Consider the following 19,245-nt stretch of genomic DNA (forward strand, 5'->3'; position numbering starts at 1 on the left):
TTTTTTTCTCTCTAGCTTAGGGATCATTTGAGTACACATTAAATAACACAAGTTCATCATTTATATATTATACAGCTTCTGGAACTGACTAAATCAGTTCTCCTTAACTTTACCTAAAACGTTGATCACTTTCCGTTGTTCATTTATGTATGGTATTCATGAAAAGGAATTGAATGTCATAGCCTGACATAATTACCCAAAAGTAGCTACAGATACTGTGTGTATGCCACTATGAAGACAGAAGAGGGGAAGAGAGGGGAAGGTACAGGAGAAAAGAAGGGAAAAGTTAAATTGGTTGCTTAGTAAATTTCGAATTGAAAACTCTCGATGTGCTTCGTTGTGGCACAGAAAATGTTGGAAAGGGTATTTGATGGTATGTTTTATTTCCCTTTCATCCGCTGGCTTCCCTGTAAATTTTCGTGAAGTGTGGTGGTGCCCTGTAAGTGAATCCATTCTGTCTCATTTGACACTTGATGTGTGGACATCTCTTTGGAAATTAGGTGAGGCCGATGCTGATTTCCCTTATGTCAGCACATTCAGAGACAGGCTGGCCAGCTTGCCCCCGACAGACTGGTACTGCATTAGCTATATTAGTGAAGATGTTATTGGCTAAGGTGTCATGAGAAAAACAGTAATATCCAGTGTCTTAATGAACACGAAAGCTGATGTCTCACTGTAGTAGTAAGTCTAGAGGTGACCATGCCCACATCATGGGCTAGTAGGTGGCTGACCAATTGAGTATGGCTTCCAGGGTTGCTACAGTCAGTGGAAAAGGGGTCCAAAGGAAATGCCCCCAAGCAGGTGTCCTGGAAATGCCATTTATGCATAAACTACATTGGTCAGGCACTCAGTTCCTATTGTGGACAGGCAGAGAGGACATATTCTACAAACAGGGCTCAGTTCCTGGTATAAGAGTCTATCGCCTCCATTTTGCTGTGAAACGCTCATCAACCTGCATCTGATGGAAGGGCTGTGGCCCATTTTCTGACAGTTTCTACTGGCATGGCACTTTTTAACTTTTCAGAGCTTTTCCCCCTGGACTTTCTTCCCGTAGCCCCGCAGTAAGCCTCACTTTGAGGATAAGAGGCCTCAGGATGCCAAGGTCAGAAGGCTTCAGGTTGATATCTAATGATCCACAGAATAGATCTTAGATCTGAGTCCCTGATCTCCCAACTCTAGGCATGACCGTTACTGTCTGAACTAACACAGAAAGAATGTAGAGACCCCAAGTAAAGACCATCGGCGGTTGGAGGACCTTGGTGCCTGCTAGTGTTTGTTCCTTTTGCAGATATTGAGTTCTATCCCTCGGATGAGACTTTCAGTCTCAGAACCTCTGGCCTCTCCCCACCCCAAAAGAGAGTCATGATCTAAATGCGTGTGCAACGCATTCCAAGTAAATCCCTAAGACTGCAGTGTTAGCATAGCGCTGTGTGCTTGCATTCACCTTCTGTATGGAAGTAGGCATTTATTTCTGCTCACTTGCAATTGCACATGCACATTGTGTACTTGTCACAGGACAATGTAGTCATGTGTAATTTATCGTCATGTAAGACCCCGTCTTAGTTAGGGTCTTATTGCCGTGAGCAGACACCATGACCAATGTAAGTCTTATAAAGGACAACATTTAGTTGGGGTTGGCTCACAGGTTCAGAGGTTTGGTCCATTATCATCAAGGCAGGAGCATGGCAGCATCCAGGCAGGCATGATGCAGAAGGAGCTGAGCTCTACATCTTCACCCAAAGGAAGTCAGGAACAGACTGAGCATCCTTAGGCAGCTAGGAGGAGGGTGTAAGCCCACCCTTGCAGTGCTACACTTCCTCCCACAAGGTCACACCTGCTAATAGTGCTGCTCCCTGGGGCAAGCATATGCAAACCATCACAGACCTCTTCCCCTTCCCTAGTCTGCCTTTACAGTTTGAGGTTTGTCTGCCATATTAATAATATCTTCACCTAGAAGTATCAGATATTCAATTATATCACAAATAAAGATATTTGTATTCAAAAGCACAGCTCTTAGGAGATGAGAAATTGGGTAAATCAAAAAGCACAGTGTTTTCTATTTGTTTTAACTGGCCAATGTAGAAGGCTGACTCACATTAGCCATGAGGAAGACCTAAGCTCACAGGTGGTTTTCGCTTCTACGGTGTTGTAGGCCTCACCTTTTTAGCCAGTTTTTAAAAGAAAATCATTTATCCCCAATGTGTCACGAAAGGACAGGCTCGCCCACAGTGTTTGTGTTTTGTTGTGTGAAGGTGTTACATCACTTTAACTCAATCACTTCATCTGACCATGAGCGGCGCTCCAGCTGGCCCAGCTGGAACGGGGAAAACGGAAACCACCAAGGACCTTGGCCGTGCCTTGGGCATGATGGTTTACGTATTCAACTGCTCAGAGCAAATGGACTACAGGGTAAGTTATTAAATGCATAAAATGTGTTCTAGACACATGAGTCCTACTTGAAGGGAGCCATACACCTTGTCTGAAATGCTTGGGGCCATGAAGTATTTCTCATTTCTGAAATTGTCAGATTTTGTTCTATTTCCATCTTCACGGTGGTGTATGTCTGCAGCCCAAGTCTGAACATGCAATTTGTCTGTACTACGTGTGCATCTACTGCAGGTTTAAGGTGACTTTACTCAATAGGCTTAGTTGTTTTGTGTGTGGAACAAAATTTCACGACATGGAGATGTTTCCACTTGTGATGTCATGTTGGCACCCAACGCTCTGGACTCTGGAGCACTTTGGTTTTTAGATCAGGGCTGCCCCGCCTTTAAGCGTTCCAAACCCTCTGTTCCACTCTGACCGTGATACCTCCTTGTAGTCCATAGGCAACATCTATAAAGGACTGGTGCAGACGGGAGCGTGGGGCTGCTTTGATGAGTTCAACCGCATTGCTGTGGAAGTTCTGTCCGTGGTGGCAGTGCAGGTGAAGATGATTCATGATGCCATCAGGAGCGGGAGAAGGAGGTGGGCCTGAGGCTGGCTGGCTGGCTTGCTTCCTTCCTTCCTTCCTTCCTTCCTTCCTTCCTTCCTTCCTTCCTCCCTCTTTCCCTCCCTCCCTCCCTACCCACCTGTCCCCCTCGTACCAAACAACCAGAAGATAACCTTATCTTTCCAGTATTTTATAACTTATCACTGTCACATTAAATGGATAAGATAATTTTGAGAAGGATTGCTGAATAACCACCGCATATTTTTATCAGTAGCTTTGTGTTATGCGTGAAGAAGCTTCAGTATTCGTCTTCCTCCTTCTGTCAACTCTCCAGTTTGCTTCACCCAAGGCGTAGGACACTCCCTCCCTCACACTATCCCTTTCCAGGTTTCCTCTCACCTGGAAAGGACAGGGCCTTCCTTCCAGAGCCCCAGTGTTGATTGATGGAAAGGATTTGGACAGGCTGGATCTCGTGGGACTCGTGCTTGAAGGCCCTACCTCCACCTCCCTTTTTTACTTTATCCAACTCCCAAGCTCTGTTGACCTCCATGCTGTCACTCCTGGGCACTTACGCTTCCTCTGCCTTCGTCTTTTAGACTCTGCAAATGGCTGCATATGGCAACTCAAGAATCCACTTGGGGTCTCTTAAGCCTCTGTTGTTTAATGCACCCAAGTCAAAGTTCCAGATTTTCTGTATCCACTGCTTTGTCGGGGCACCCTCCCAATGAGTGATAGCTTCATGTTCTCCCAGTGACTCGGGGCAAGGCCATCCCTGATGTATCTGGAATGTAAACTCTTTGCCCTGTGGTACTTTATTCTAAAGGCAAAGCATTTGGAGTTCTATGACTAAAACTTCAGAATAAGCATGATACACCACATGGATGCCGCTTTCTTGGTAGCCTCTCTCCACAAATTACAGCTGGGCTTAGCCAGCCTGTTCATCTCTCATGTTTAGGGTATTTTGCTCAGCCACCCCTCTTGTGCATGGGAACACTTCCAGTCTGCTCTGATAAAGGATTCCCACCCCATTCCCTTTCTCAGAGCTGTGCGCTTGTTCTAGAAGTTTCCAGTTTGTCAGAGAAGTATGTTTCCACCTTTTACAAAAGCTCTCAGGGTCCTGACACTGGCTTCCGACATCCATATGCCTGCTGTCTTACCCACCCCACTTCTAGTAGTGTGTCAGTGAAGTTGAAGTCTTTCCTGTCTGATCCCCAGCCATATTTGGCTCTTACTCAGAATCCCATTATCTGAGGAAACCCAAAAGTCATCTGAGGCTGTCCTTTGTCATGCAGATTTATGTAATAGAGTCAGAAGTGATTTGAAAATTCCCAGGCACACTCGGATGGTGCCTCTGCCTGCATTTCTGAGACCTCTCTTCTTCCTTAGGCTTGTACATAAACAGGCTGCAAGGTTCCTTCATGGTCTCCTGAGTTGATTAAATTCTCTTTACCCTGCAGGACCTAAGCAATAGATCTAAGCTGAGTCTACCTGTTAGAGGCTCCTCCCTTTGCTTGGAGGCTCCTCCCATCATTGCTATGAATGCTGGGAGAGAGATGCTAAGACCCTGGCCATGCTCACCTGGCATCTGAACTGAACTTGTCTGCCTTTTGGAAAACCCTGATTTCTCTTATTTTAACTGGAACCATTAAAACAAGCACCTGCTGTTAGCCACCTAGTATCTAAATCCCCCAAAAGTCCCTGGCATCTGTGTCTCCGCTCTCCCTCCTCTGAGACACTACTTCCTCCTCCTTCCCCTTCCTTCAAGAGATCTTTCTGAGATCACCTTAGTTTCTTCGTCTGCTCGGCCCTGTCTGAAAGCTTATCACCCTTACGGCTCTGCAGTTTGCCATTCCATTGCCTTGGTGATATAAGTCCTAACTGGGCACTCTGAATTTTCCGTCTGAAAATCACTGTTTCTCCCTAACTTTGGCATGGTGAAGACTGGGCCCCGGGCATTGTGGTGTTGACCATTTATACTCTTTCAGATCCTCACAGGTAGGTAGGATTGCTCTCCCTTTTTTATCAGATGAGGAAATTGGGACGAAGGGGAGAGTTGTCACGCCTAACGTGAAGCATTGAGGGCTCTGCACTCTGAGCCCAGCAGAGCCCACTGGCCTGCCGTCCTAACCATTACGCTGTCCTACCCTGCCGTCCTAACCATTACGCTGTCCTACCTTTGCAGAGATGGTTAGTCGGGATTTACTGAATAAGGGGAGGGCAGGGGAGTAAGCAAATGGACAAACTGGACAGGGAGCCCCCTCCTCCTGCTCCTTTGAGCATGGATACTCTCTGTGCAGTGCTCCATTCAAGAAACCGAAGGCAAAAATATCACCTTTCGTTAAATGTTAACTAGTCAGCTCTCCAATTTTCCATTTCGGGCTATGGGGAGAAAAAAAAATCTCCCCACATTGTGATTCTAGATGGGAAGGGGGTATTTTTAATAAATATGCTTCAAAACATTCGAAATGTGTGCGCTTATGAATCGTAAGGAAAATGACCCAGGACAAACAGCTTTCTAACGCACATTTGCATTCCGCAGCGACTTGCATTTGTAAATGTGCATTCATGTTCAGTGAACACATTTAATTCCATCAACGTTCTCTTTATGGTAGATTCGTATTTCTCGGGGAGACCATCCCGCTGAAGCCATCGGTTGGAATATTCATCACTCTGAACCCAGGATATGCTGGTCGAACCGAATTACCAGAAAACCTCAAAGCTCTGTTCAGGCAAGTGCTGGCCTCGCAGCTCACATACGGTACACTTATGCCACCTAATGTTGGCTCGCTCTGACCATGGCGTTTGCTTTACCAGAGAATTTAATCTCCTGTGGAAAACTTGTCTCTTCGAGATCGCTTTATAGAGATAATTTTCTCTGTGATCTTTATAGAGATAATTTTCTCCATGATAGACTCACCCCTTGTGTATTGAAACTAGCACTCAAATCAGTGTGTAGAAGTTATGCTGTAATTCCACGTATTTAATATTAGCTTTCACTGCCGTTTCATTGTAAACGGAATTCTCACAAATTACAAAGTATTTGGTCAATGCAGAAATGTATAAAGAGAAGTTGTTTGCTGACTGGATGTCATTCTAGTCTATAATTTCTAGTCTATTCTGGAACTTATATTCTATAGAATTAAAAAATAGGAGACATGATTTTATTTAGCTTTATTCTTGTAATATTTTGATATATGTGTTTTACGGTACTATTGAAAACCTTTGGAAATATCATTTTCCATATTTTATTTAGTTTTATTCTTCTAATATGTATTCTTCTTTTGATATATGTATTTTACTGTGTTATTGAAAACCTTTGGAAATATCATTTTCCATAACTCCAAAATCATTCCTCTCATGGCTCATCTACATTTTCTCGATCCTCTTGTGTGGTGTGACAGGCTTGTTTTTGTTTTTGATTTTTCTTTTGATGTTAAAATAGCAAGCTATAAACATTTATTCTTATTAAAATTATTTTGTTTCAGAATAGAGTCTCTGGGTATATGTGTGCATGTGCATAGATGTATGTGTGCATGTGGAGGCCAGAGATGTCCTCCTCAAAAGCTCTCCTCCTCATTTTTTGATCTCCCACTGACACTGGAGACCATCAATGCAGCTAGCAAGCCCCTGGGATCCTCCCATCTCCACCTCACAAGCACTAGGATTGCAAGTATGTGCTACTACAGCTAGCTTTTACACAGGAGGTGGAGACTGACTGAACTTGAGTCCTCAAGCTCGTGTGGCAAACCCTTAAGCAACTGAGCTCTCCCCTCAACCACAGACTAGAGTCTTAGACGTAAAACTACCTGAAGGTGATTAGAATACATTGTTGGCCTCCTTTCTCCAAACGCTCAGACAATATACACACCAACAGCAGCCTGTATTTGGAGGACCTGCAGGTGCATCTCTAATACCTGTCATGACTGTTCGCTTTTCCATTACATCATCCAGGTGTAATCTGGTGTGCTGTCACGCTTCCATCTAAGTGAGAACAACACACATGCTCAGATTGAAAAGACAGCTCCTAAACTCTCTGAGTCTCTGTGTTGCCAGTTGGAAAGTATTCCTTCTGTCACCCACAACTCTCTGTGATGAAGGATTTACATATATCTTTTCTGGAGTGCCTATCAATCCCAACTTTCTAAACTGTGAGCTGTGATGTTGGGGGTTGGACCCTGGGGGTCACTGCTAGCCAGCCCAGCCTAACTTGGCTAGTCCCAAGACAGTGAAAGAAAAGCAGGGGAGGCGTGTGAATAGTGACTCAGGAATGACATCAGAGGCTGTTTTTTGGCCTCAATACACATTGACATATGTTCCATGTGCAAACAACACACACACACACACACACACACACACACACACACACACACACACAGTCTTTTGATGAGTTTTGGCTCTGGGTTAGAACTTCCAACCCTCTCTGAGAGGACCCTGACCCCCTTTTGCCATTCTTGAGCTCTCAAAGCAGCGTTCTCAGAATTGCTAGTTTTATAATCAAATGATTGATCAAGTTGGCGGGATAAAATAGCTAGAATGTAACTCGTGTCAGAATAAGTTCATATATTTTAGTAGTATGTGAACTAGCTTTCATTTTTAATACATTCTATGAATACCAAAGAATTGTTTTAAAGTTGGCTTCCTCATTACTTACCATCAGGGAATAGTTCGTGTGCATACCTGGTCTATATACCTGTAGACCAGATTCATTTACAATTCCCTAAGGCAGAAGGGGAGTTTGGGTGTGTGATGAGCCTACAGTTTCCTTCTTGCTCTCTGGCATCATTATCTGGACATTTTGGTTCTAGGATTGGTCCAAGCTTCCTTTAATCACTGAGTATTCTACTGTACAGACATATTGCACATCCTTTATCCACTCACCAGCAGATGAACTTTGCCGTGATTCCAGTCCTTTGTGACTAAAGCTGCTGTAAACATGGTTAAAATCTCCACGTGAACATGTTTTCATTTCTTCTAGATGTATATCTAAAATTGATGATGTGGAAGATGCATGTTTTACTTAGAAAAAAATGTGCAATATTGCAAAGGCTATTGGACTCCTTTTATACTTTAACCATTAGTGAGAATTCCACTGTTTCATGCTGTTGTCAAATATCTAACACCGTTAGCAGTGCTGACATTATGGTAGTAGTTGGTAAGTTTTAGCTGATTTAATTGAACTGCCGTAGTGTGTCATTATGAGTTTAGTTTACATTTCCGTTAAGGCTCATGGTCTTTAGTAGTTCATATGTTGATTGGCCATTCCCAGAGAGTGAAAGAGAGAAAAAGAGAGTGGTTTGTGGTGTGTGTGTGTGTGTGTGTGTGTGTGTGTGTGTATAATGCAGCATTGTGTATACAGTTCCTTTATTAGCTAACACACAGTATGAAACTTATTTTTGTGGCTTTCCTTTTTGCAAATTTGATGGTGCTCATCAAAGATAAAAGTTTTGATTATCATGAAATATAATTTATCGACTGTCTTGTTTCTTAATACTCTGGTTAAGGAGGTTTACTCAGCCAAAGCTTGGAAATTTTTCAACTGTTGTTTTCTTCAGCAGATTTTGTTGTTTTGCAGTTTTTTAGATGTTTTCCCTGATTCTGTCAATTACCGAACTATATCAATTATCTTTCTGATGATAAGCAGCCCTTCAATCTTAAGTTCTTGAGATAGAAGAAAGCATTGTTTTTCGCTGAGTAAAATATGCTCTGCTTAGTTAGATATTTTTAAAGAATCTCTACTACAGAGCATTTTGGTCTGTAGCGTTTTCTGTGTGACCCGTTTGATTTTTGCATCAGAGAAATGCTGCCACCATGTGTCCTTCTTCTAAGACTTTGAATGGAACTGGCATTGTTTATTGCTAACATATTTGACAGAATTAATCAGTGAAGGTGTCTGAACCAATATTTTTTTCATGGGAATTCCCTCAGTAATGAATTTCTTTAATAGCTAAGAAGTTATTAAGATTTTATTTCTCTTTGGATTAGTTTTGATGATCTACATCTTTTACGGAATGTATCCCGGTGTCTGGATTAACACGTGTTTTAGCATGCATTGTTCCTGATGTTATCTGTAAGGACACCCTGAACTTCACACATGGAGGCAATAATTTGTGTTGCTCAACCTCCTCCTGGGCCCTGAGGATAATCTAACGGCTTAACAGTTGACTTTCAGGAGGTCTTTAGGATTAACAGTGTGTCTGTAACTACTTAGCATGCCTCTGAAAGAATTAAATGTCTCCTTTATATACACTATAAGAATATTTATAGTTTTTAGTGTGAGTTCCTTTAATTCTTTAAAGCCTAAAATATGTTTATCCACCCACTTTTATATTTGAGCCTAATTCTTTTATATCTTATTCTAATTTTAGGCTATCACTTCTAAAATGTAATTCATGAAATGAAAACTTCAGTAGGTAATAGAGAATGAGTATTTAATTCTGTTCCCTAATGTTCATCAAATATTCTAACATCCCATCTTGAATGTTTCCCCTCTTCATAATAACAGCTTTCTCTACCATAGTCAGCTCATTTCCTGAAGCCAGAGAATCCTGCCACCCTAGCGGTGAACGTAACAGCTGCAGAGCACACTTGTCTGTGCGGCGTTTTACCTCATGGACTCCTTTTATTTGGCCTTTAAAGTTTTAAACCTTTTCGACATTTTCATAAATTTCGTTTGGTAGACTACCTGCAGCATCATTTATATTTTGGTGTTAGTAATGGTGCTGGGAACATTTTTGAGATTTGGCTCTAATTGTCTCTAAATTTCCCCCACTTACCACTGCCCTACACTACCTATTGAAATTTCCAGGGACACCCATCAGCCTGCGCCTCTGTTAAGGCAGATATGAAGAACACTCAGTTCTTGGAGTTGCTAGAATTAAGTGAGAGGGGTCAGGAGGTGTTAGCCCCCTGTGTGGTACGAGGTAAATGCACAGTAAATGCTAGTGCTTACAGGCTGCTGAATGTGGCTCAGTATTCTGAGTATGGTGCTTAGCATGCACTGGGCCCAGGACTCAGGTCATAAAGAACTTAAACAACACATAAAAGGCAGTTTAAGTTCTACAGGAAGGAGAAGGGAGGAAACAGCAGAGGATGGTGGGAAAGGAGGAGAAAGACAGAACTGTGTATGTTTTCTTATCTGCAGAATTTAGACTTAAATATGTGTACATACGCATATGACATGAAAGCAGGTTGTGTTTGGGAGGAATGGGGTGGAGAGAGTAGTGGGAGACTGAATGAGTAACGTACAAAGACGTATGTGCATGAAAATGTTACAATTAAACCCATCGTTTTGCACACTAACTAAAAAACAGTATTTACTGGGTGCACGGATGTAATGACAGATAATATGCCAACCCTTTCCTCTGATTAACATTCTTCTGCTGTGCGATGAAGAGTAGACATGAAAAATAATTCAGAGGTCAGATCAGATTGGGGCTTCAGTCTCCTAGTCCCAAAGACACATGGGGAGTGTCCAGGGTGGAAAAAAATGTGAAAAAGCACATAACCATACCCGCAGAAACAGGTAAGTGTTTTGGGGTGCACAGTCCTAACAGTCTAAAGCGTGTGACTGGTTTATTCATTTGCCTGTGGTCCATCTTTACCAGGCTCCAATGGAAAGGTTTTAGATCTGGCTATTCCTGGCTCCAGCCTTGGAGCGGTAACTTTCTGAAACCCTCCCACACATTAAGAGGAAGTTGAAGCTACATTTTTCTAAATTTTCATCTGAAAAGCCCCTCTTGGTGAGCCCTAGTAGCACTGTGCAAGAGATAACTCGTGTACCCTCGAAATGTTTTAACGTACTTAGGGTTTTGCTTAATTTCTAATTTGTACTGTATGAGTATTTTGCCTGCATGTATATAAGTGTACTACATCCATGCCTGGTGCCCACAGAAACACACACTGGATCCCCTAGAACTAGAGTTACTGATACGTGTAAGACACAGGGATACTGACCACCAAACTGGGGCTCTGCTAGGGCATCTCTCGGTCACTTCTGAAGGGGATGGTTAGGCATTCATGAACTCTTTGAGCTGTCCGTTAGGCACAACTAGCTTTAAAAACTAAAACACATCACACGCTGTTAAATAAATCAAAACAAAACTCACAACTCCCTCGTTGTTTTTGTACTGACACTTGTGCCTTGGAGGTTGTTTGCCTGGTGGTTATTGAAGCCAACCACGGAGCAAGGTACTATTCTCAGGAGATCAATACTATGTTTTACCCAATATTAGTGTGCTTGCCATTCTAGTGAGATCACAAACAGGAAGTTAAGAGCCTGGGGTAACTGTGAAGTAGAGCACAGGCTCAGGGTGGTTGAAGCTCTGACTTAAATCTCCAGCCCCACCAAACAAGCAAAGACCAAACCCCACCAATGGGAAGGGAAGTTAATGTATTGTAACCCTGTATTTTCCTTAAACTCGCACCCGCCCCCCCATTCCAGGCATCTACCATTTCTGCTGTCTCATCATCTCCCCGGTGTCCAGCAGAAGTGTTTTAGTAGAACCGAAGGGTTCTGTTAGTGGTGATTGATGGGCCGTTTATGACCTGCGTAGGAGTGGTGAGAGTGTTGGTACAGACTAATCCCCTCACTGAAGTGACACGTATGACCTTACTGTAACATCTAAAATGAGAGCTTATATTTATAATGTAGACCCTGTGCCATGGTGGCCCCTGATACCGAGCTGATCTGTGAAATCATGTTGGTGGCAGAAGGGTTTGTGGATGCGAGGTCATTGGCCCGGAAGTTCATTTCCTTGTACACGCTCTGTGACGAACTGCTGTCCAAGCAGGTGAGAAGTCTTTCGTTATTATTTGGTTTTATATCACATTAAAATAGACGTCTTAAAAAGTGGATGCTGAATAATTTAACACTCAAATGACACAGGCATTTGGAAGGGTTTCATATTTTCTATGGGATTTTCAAATTTCGTGCTTTCTAAATCTTACTTTTTCCTGAAATTAAAATTTCAGACATCTTAGTGTGCTTATGAAGTATCTTCCTTATATTCCATATGGCTTTTTATCAATGAGTTACGGGATTTTTCTCTAAAGCACCAATGATGCTATGGTTATAAAGGCGATTTCATGTTGCCTTTATTTCTTGTAGTGGAAAAGGCAGAAGGGGTCATAGGTGAGTGAAGGTGATTCTGGGAAAGAGTCTAGAAATGTTGGCTTTTCTCATCCGTTGCTAATCCCTTATTTGAAGCTGTGTGGGGCTTTGTTTATTAATCCTAGTCTCTAGAATGGGTGACACTTAACATTCTTTCTCCTCCTTACTGTGCTTTTGAAAGTTTGTGAAGTTACTGATGCACCACACACAAGGATGTGTTTGTTGCAGTCTTCTCAAATTTAGCTTCCTGTTGGGCTTTGGACGTTTTGTGACGTCTCACTAATTCCCTGTGACATTAGTCTGTAGCTATCATATAGTGTGGCTGTTAACCCACAGATATGTTTGATCCGGTGCATTTATCTTAACTTGCCCAATGTCAGAGAGAGAGATATGGAACCTAAGAGATAAGGACATCCTGTCATTTCAAGGGTAGGCATTTGGGAAGGAAGCTGTAATGTTTAATAACACAGGGAAGTACTCTTCCCGTGTGCAAAAGCAGCCTCACTGGGTATGACCTCAGCTGCCAATGTGTTTTCTGGACACAAAATGACTGGAAACATAATTTTTGACAGTCATCTTTGCAGAGTAAGATCATTGGTATTTTTATTTTCTGTTATAATCTGAAATCTCCTTTAAAATTCTATTTAAGTTTTATAATTAAAAAGTCTACTTCCCATGAAAAATGAAATTGTGAGCATGTCTGACACAATGGTAATATGCGGACATCTAGTGAGGCCATCTACTGTAGCCAAGTGATATGTTTGTTGACGTCAGTGACAGAGTGTAAGAAACAAACCAGATGAAACAGGCGGTCCATTTTACCGTGAAGATCTTGGAGGTCCAATTGCATGAAGTAAAAATTGGAAGAAAGTAGAAAAGGAAAAGATCATCAGAGTTCTCAAGGAGGGAAGAGGCCTATGTTTTTTATAGACTAGGTAGCATTTATTTTCTGTTTTGGTTTGAGATAATGTCTTACCCTACCTCATGGTAGCTGCAAACTCCTGGAAATCCTCCTTCCTTAGTTTCCTGAGTACTGGGATTATAGGTTTATGCTGCCTCACATAGCTACATGCGCTCTATTTTAAAATCATCTTAAGATTGCCAGGTGGGTAGTTATAGTCCTGGTTCCTATAGTTCATGGGTTTGGAAGTTCATGAAATAACCAAGTCTGGAGCTGACAGGCGGTGGGAGCTGGTGGGAGCTGAGCTTATCCTAACTTTATCTAGGTCACTTGGGACCAAACTCAAGAGGAAGATGGGGTACTAGGCATCAGGCAGGAAGAGAAGAGTTCTTATACTGAGTGCACGAGGAAAAAGAAAACCTAGCAAGAAAGGAGAGCTGGGTTATAAGCCCAACTCATTTCTGAGAGTGGAGAGGAATGTAAAGAATCTGAGACTGTTCCTGAACAAAGGAGTAAAGTTGGAAGACGGTAGAAACACAAGGATAGTTTTCTAGGGTCAGGATTCATTGGATAAACCGGGAGAAGCAGTGAGGATTCAGTAGTCATCACAACATCTCGGTATTCAAGGGCTTCTCTACGAACAGAATCTACAGCCTCTGCTGCATGCTCTCCAGTAACATCACTTCTGCAAGGACTTGGCCATGACCCAGTCAGCCTCTGTGTCCCGCAGACGTGTGTCCATTCTTGCGTTTATCTTCCTTCTTCAGCCCTCATCTGCGTTTGTACTTGTGACTTTTACATGATCTCTGCCACGACCAGTGATAAGAAATGATTTTCCTGCTGAGACTCTTCATGAGTCCGGGCATTTGTACCCCCAAACTCCCACAGATACACACCTGAGCAAACTCGTTCTCCATGCACCCTTTACCTTCATTATCGGCATCACACATGGGTGTTTTTGCTCCCGTTCTTATCTGCTTTTATTACCAACAGAAACGACGGCCAAGAGCTAATTTTGGTTTTATTATCCACAAATGGATGAAATGGCGTATTCAAGCATTTATCATTTCAGTGTTCACAAAGCATTTGTTCCCACATGAACAACTTTACCCCTGCATCCATCTGTAAAGTCGATGGCTACTCTGTCTGCCTCTCTATAGCTGCTGCTGCTGTTGAGGCTTGGAGGAGAGGTGACCTGCCCATAGGCATGACTGAGAAACATTTGGGAGAATTGTTACCACGAGGATGTGGATAGGGGGACAAGGGAGAGAATGTCAGTCACCCCAAATCAGTTGTTTCGGGGCCAAGATGGGTAGTATACACGTTTAATCCCAGCAGAAACACTATCTCTGTGAGTTCGAGGCCAGCCTGGTCTCTGTAGCAAATTTCAGGATAGCCAGGGATACATAGTGAGATCCTGTTTCAGATATAGTCAGTCACTTTTGAAATCAGCTCATGGAATGTGTGTTCACTGAGCACCTTACTGTAAAGCCAGGCTCAGGAACTCTGCAGACTGAGATAGACAGGAAGTGACTCCATCTTCCAGGAGTGCAGGGGGCCAGTAGGATTCATGTGCAAGTCTCAGAGAGATGACAGCTCATAATAGAATTTTGTAACTTTTATTGTATTTAATGCCAGCCCTAGGGCAGAGTTATCTGAGTGACTGCAAGAACAGGTGACTAGATGTGAAAGTCTGGGATGCCGATAATAACGGTAAAGGGGTACGTGTATGAAGGTTGGTGCATAAAGGGAAGGGAACCTGGGACCAGTCCAGGTCTGAGCCATCTGCTTGATAGAAGAAAAGGAGCAGAGGTGAAGATGGGGACTTGGGCAAAAGCTGCAGTGAGAGGCTCTTTCTATGAGTCTGGAAAATGGCCAAAGGAAGTCAGACATGCACCCGGCAGATAAGATCTATAAACTTATTTTGCTTCCAGAATTAATTGTTGTAAATCCTTAGGAAGAAAAAAAATGTGTCTATCTGAACTCTTTTGGTTTCCAGCTTTTACTTCTGGAATGAAGATCTCATTCAGTTTCTGAGGAAGACGTGCCTGTGCTTTTATTTTTAGGATCATTATGACTGGGGACTTCGTGCCATCAAGTCTGTCTTGGTTGTAGCTGGCTCCCTGAAACGAGGAGATAAAAATAGACCTGAAGATCAGGTACTGCAGTGCTAAAATGATGTTGCAGAGTGAGTAAATGGTTTCAGACAGACAGAGTATGTACCTGGCTGGGAAGGCACATGTAACCCCATCTATTAAAACATCTGTTCTTAATGCAGGCTATTTTAAGGGTTGGCATTTCTTTAAATGGTCACAGGTGTTCCCGACCTCAGAGATGGGGATCTGGGAAGGAAAACGTGATTTTATAAGTGCTTTTGAGATATCAACCACAAAAGGTATTTTGACAGCTCTAATAGAATATTTTAGTCATCACTGTTTGATCTCCTTCGAGGGATACGTAAGAACCCTGATTAATAAAGTTGGGATATTCATCCTGAAAAGGCAGCGAGCTCAAGTCAACCCAGTGGGGCACAGAACATCCACTGCTTGGGGTAGGTTTTGAGAGGAGAGATTGACTCCATGAGAGGCACAGCGGTTGTGAGGCCACTGGGAAGAGTTCTGCTCTCCTCCAGAAGTTGCAGTGCTGATAGCACAGCAGACATCCTCTCTGCTGTGACAGGACAGCAGAACTCTACAAGTATGCATGGCCACGTATCCTGAAACGTTGGGTAAAATTAGATCTATCTAGAATGTTCTTTTTTTATGGTAGGGAACATTGTTCATCTTCTAGAAGAAGACAGTATTTCTCTTCTTGGTCTCTGCTCAGGGTTAGCCAACATTTTCTTCACCCCTTTATTCTGCCCGGTGGTGAGTGAAGACAGAGCATGTAGCTCTCTCTATAACTCACTCTGATGTTTGAGTTACTGCTTTTAAAGCCTAAAATCAGTTTGGTTTCTAGCCAATGTAAAACTAAAGCCCAAATCGAAAGTATTTGTATTTATGATCCTGCAATTGCAGAGAGCTTTAAGCAATGTGATCTGATAGGCCAGTTCAATCTAGAATCTGAGTTTGGTGAAGGCAAGAGATTGGTGCAGAGGTGTTCTGAAGACCAGAACAGCCTCCCAGGGAAGAAGCAGGTCTCCTTGCTTATCTTATTCTGAGGCCCATGTGTGGTCACCTTGCTTGTTCCACTAACCTGAAAGTGTTTGCCTCCCTGTGGACACAGAACAGTGTTCTCATATTAGATTTAGATGTGAAGGTTGAGAATGTGTTGTTGTGGGCCTGGAGAGATGTTGCAGCAGTTAAGAGCATGCTCTGCATTTCTAGAAGACCTGAGATTGGTTTCTGTTACCCAGGGTGGGCAGCTCACATTTATCTGTAACTCTAGCTCTAGGGTCTTCTGCCTTCTGTGTGGACACACACACACACACACACACACACACACACACACACACACACACACACACACAATAAAAGCAAATCCTTTTAAAATGTGTTAGCTCAGCGGGTATTTACTAAACGTTGAAAAGTTACACTTAATTAAGTTACACTTAATTATGTTGTATACCTACAACATAAAAATTGCACAAATACACATCACATTAACACACGATGCTTCAATATAGCATGTATCGTGTAGTGCTTACATCCGGTTAAGCATCTATCTCTCAAACATCAGTTGTTTATTTGTGATTTTAAAAAAAACTTTTAAAATCCTTATAGTGTTTGAAATATACTGTGTCGCCTTCAGATTCGGTATCTTCTGTCTGCTTTCCTAGGTGCTCATGAGAGCATTGCGAGACTTCAATATGCCTAAAATTGTAACTGATGATGTCCCAGTGTTCCTGGGCCTGGTTAGCGACCTGTTTCCAGCCTTGGATGTGCCCCGGCAGAGGAAACCACACTTTGAACAGATGGTCAAGCAGTCTACCCTGGAACTCCGCTTGCAGCCTGAGGAGAGCTTCATTCTCAAAGTAAAAGATATGTTACTCTTGATGGCAGGTGGTGGGGTTGGTAGTCCAAATAACTTCCTAAGTGTTATTTATCCAAAACATTAACTACATTGCATGGCTTTAATATGATCTTATTAAATACTTTCAACCATTTGATACGATAGTCAGCTAAGAAACACCTAAGTAAATGCTTTGATAACTAGTCTCTATCACCGAGGACTTAAAAACATAGACATGACTGCCATGACTCTAAATGTAACAATCCTTTTAGCTAATTATAAAACTTCTGGGTAACATGCACCAAAACTGTATTGTGTTCTCTCTTCTCCAATCCATGTATAATGAAATTAAAATCATTGGTTATCTTGTTGGGGTGTCATGTCAGCTCTGAGGAAGGCACTGTCTGACTTGTACAAAGCTGTGCCCAGGCAAGGCTGCATTGGGGTCAGTGAACACATGGCCAACAATGCATGAAAAGTCTGCGTTTCAGATACTTTGTGTGATGTGAGCCATCACTCCCCTGTAGCCAATGATTGCTATACCTCATTTCTGCTCAAAACTCTGTGAAGAGTCATTGATTTTGTAAGTAACTCCCCCTGCCATGTACCAAGTATCATATAGAGTTATGAAATAGTGGCTAGGGAGATGGCTCAGTGATAAAGAGGACTCGCTACACAAGCATGAGGACAGGAGAACCTGGGTTTGAATTCCCCAATCCATATGAAGCCATGTGCAGCTATATGTGTTTCTCACCTCAGTGTAGAGATAGATAGATTCAGGCACCTCATTGTTCTCTAGACAACAAGGTAAAGAACGAGAGAGCAGGGAATTCAGCATTAATCTCGGGTCTTCACACATACATGCACATGCGTGCTGCATAAGTGGTGCTGATGATGCTGATGATGACAATGACAGTGATGATGATGGTGACAATGACAGTGCTGATGACAATGACAATGATGACAGTGATGATGATGACAATGATAGTGACAATGACAGTGGTAATGATGGCAATGACAATGGAGATGATAATGATGACAATGGCAGTGGTGATGATGGTGACAATGACAGTGATGATGATGCTGACAATGATGGTGGTAATGATATGACAATGATAGTGCTGATGACAACGAAAATGATGACAGTGATGATGATGACAGCAACAATGGAGATGATAATGATGACAGTGATGACACTGGCAGTGGTGATGATGATGGTGACAATAATAATGGTGATAACAATGACAGTGATGATGACAACAACAACAATGGAGATGATAATAATGATGACAGTGATGATGACACTGGCAGTGGTGATGATGGTGACAGTGATGATGATGACAATAATAATGGTAATGACAATGACAGTGATGATAATGATGATGACAGAGATGATGACAATGCCAATGGTAATGATGATAATGAGGAAGGCAATGGTGATGATGATGATGATGACAACATACTACTCTTATGTCTGCTTTTTATGTGGGAAATCTCTAAGAAGCTGTGCTATGGACTTAGTCTGTTCTCCCATATGTCAGTGGGACCTAAGTAGTGGGAGCTAAAGTGAATGAGATGTCTTTTGGTCACTCAGTCATGAAAGGGCCTAAGTGACAACTGTCTGTGTGCAGGTTGTCCAGCTTGAGGAGCTGCTGGCCGTGCGACACTCCATCTTTGTGGTTGGAAATGCAGGCACAGGAAAGAGTAAGGTAGGAGAACTCATTCTGTACCTTTTAGCTTTGGAGGAATCTTCTCTGGAGGGCACTATTTTTAGTGTTGCTTAGTGGGGTCCCTTAGGATGAAGCTGCAATAATGTTGAGCTTGAGTCTGAAATCTATGGCTGCCATTTGATCATGTAACACTGTTCCTTTCATATCTAGTGAAGGTAAAACAGAACATTGTTTGCATGTTCCATTTCACACACACACACACACCATACAAAGAATATACATCCCACATCATGCACACACCATATACACCACACACCACACACACACACACACACACACACTACATCACACCACACATACAAAAACACCATACCATACACACAGAGAGACAGAGACAGAGAGAATGACAGACAGAGACAGACAGAGACAGAGACAGAGAAAGACAGAGACAGAGAGACAGAAACAGAGACAGACAGAGACAGAAAGACATAGATAGAGAGACAGAGAGACATAGAGACAGAGATAGAGACAGAGATGGAGACAGAGAGAATGAGAGAGAAAAATGTGTGTGTGTGTGTGTGTGTGTGTGTGGGAGAGAGAGAGAGAGAGAGAGAGAGAGAGAGAGAGAATAAGAGAGAATAATAAACATCCAGAGACTAGGATTTCCACATAAAACCAGGAG

At 42.5% G+C, this 19,245-nt stretch overlaps 1 protein-coding gene across 1 annotated transcript in view; it reads left to right on the top strand.

Moving 5' to 3' along the window:
- The window catches only part of Dnah11 (dynein axonemal heavy chain 11), a 298,504-nt gene that overhangs the window by 111,755 nt on the left and 167,504 nt on the right, over positions 1-19,245 (top strand). Inside the window, exons 33-39 of the mRNA XM_032908348.1 lie at positions 2,253-2,409; positions 2,822-2,967; positions 5,545-5,661; positions 11,583-11,721; positions 15,009-15,101; positions 16,721-16,915; positions 18,525-18,602. Coding sequence (XP_032764239.1) covers positions 2,253-2,409; positions 2,822-2,967; positions 5,545-5,661; positions 11,583-11,721; positions 15,009-15,101; positions 16,721-16,915; positions 18,525-18,602 — 925 coding nt within the window. The remainder of the gene's footprint in view (positions 1-2,252; positions 2,410-2,821; positions 2,968-5,544; positions 5,662-11,582; positions 11,722-15,008; positions 15,102-16,720; positions 16,916-18,524; positions 18,603-19,245) is intronic.

The sequence above is a fragment of the Rattus rattus genome, chromosome 7 (assembly GCF_011064425.1).
Source record: "Rattus rattus isolate New Zealand chromosome 7, Rrattus_CSIRO_v1, whole genome shotgun sequence".
NCBI classification, from domain to species: Eukaryota; Metazoa; Chordata; class Mammalia; order Rodentia; family Muridae; genus Rattus; species Rattus rattus.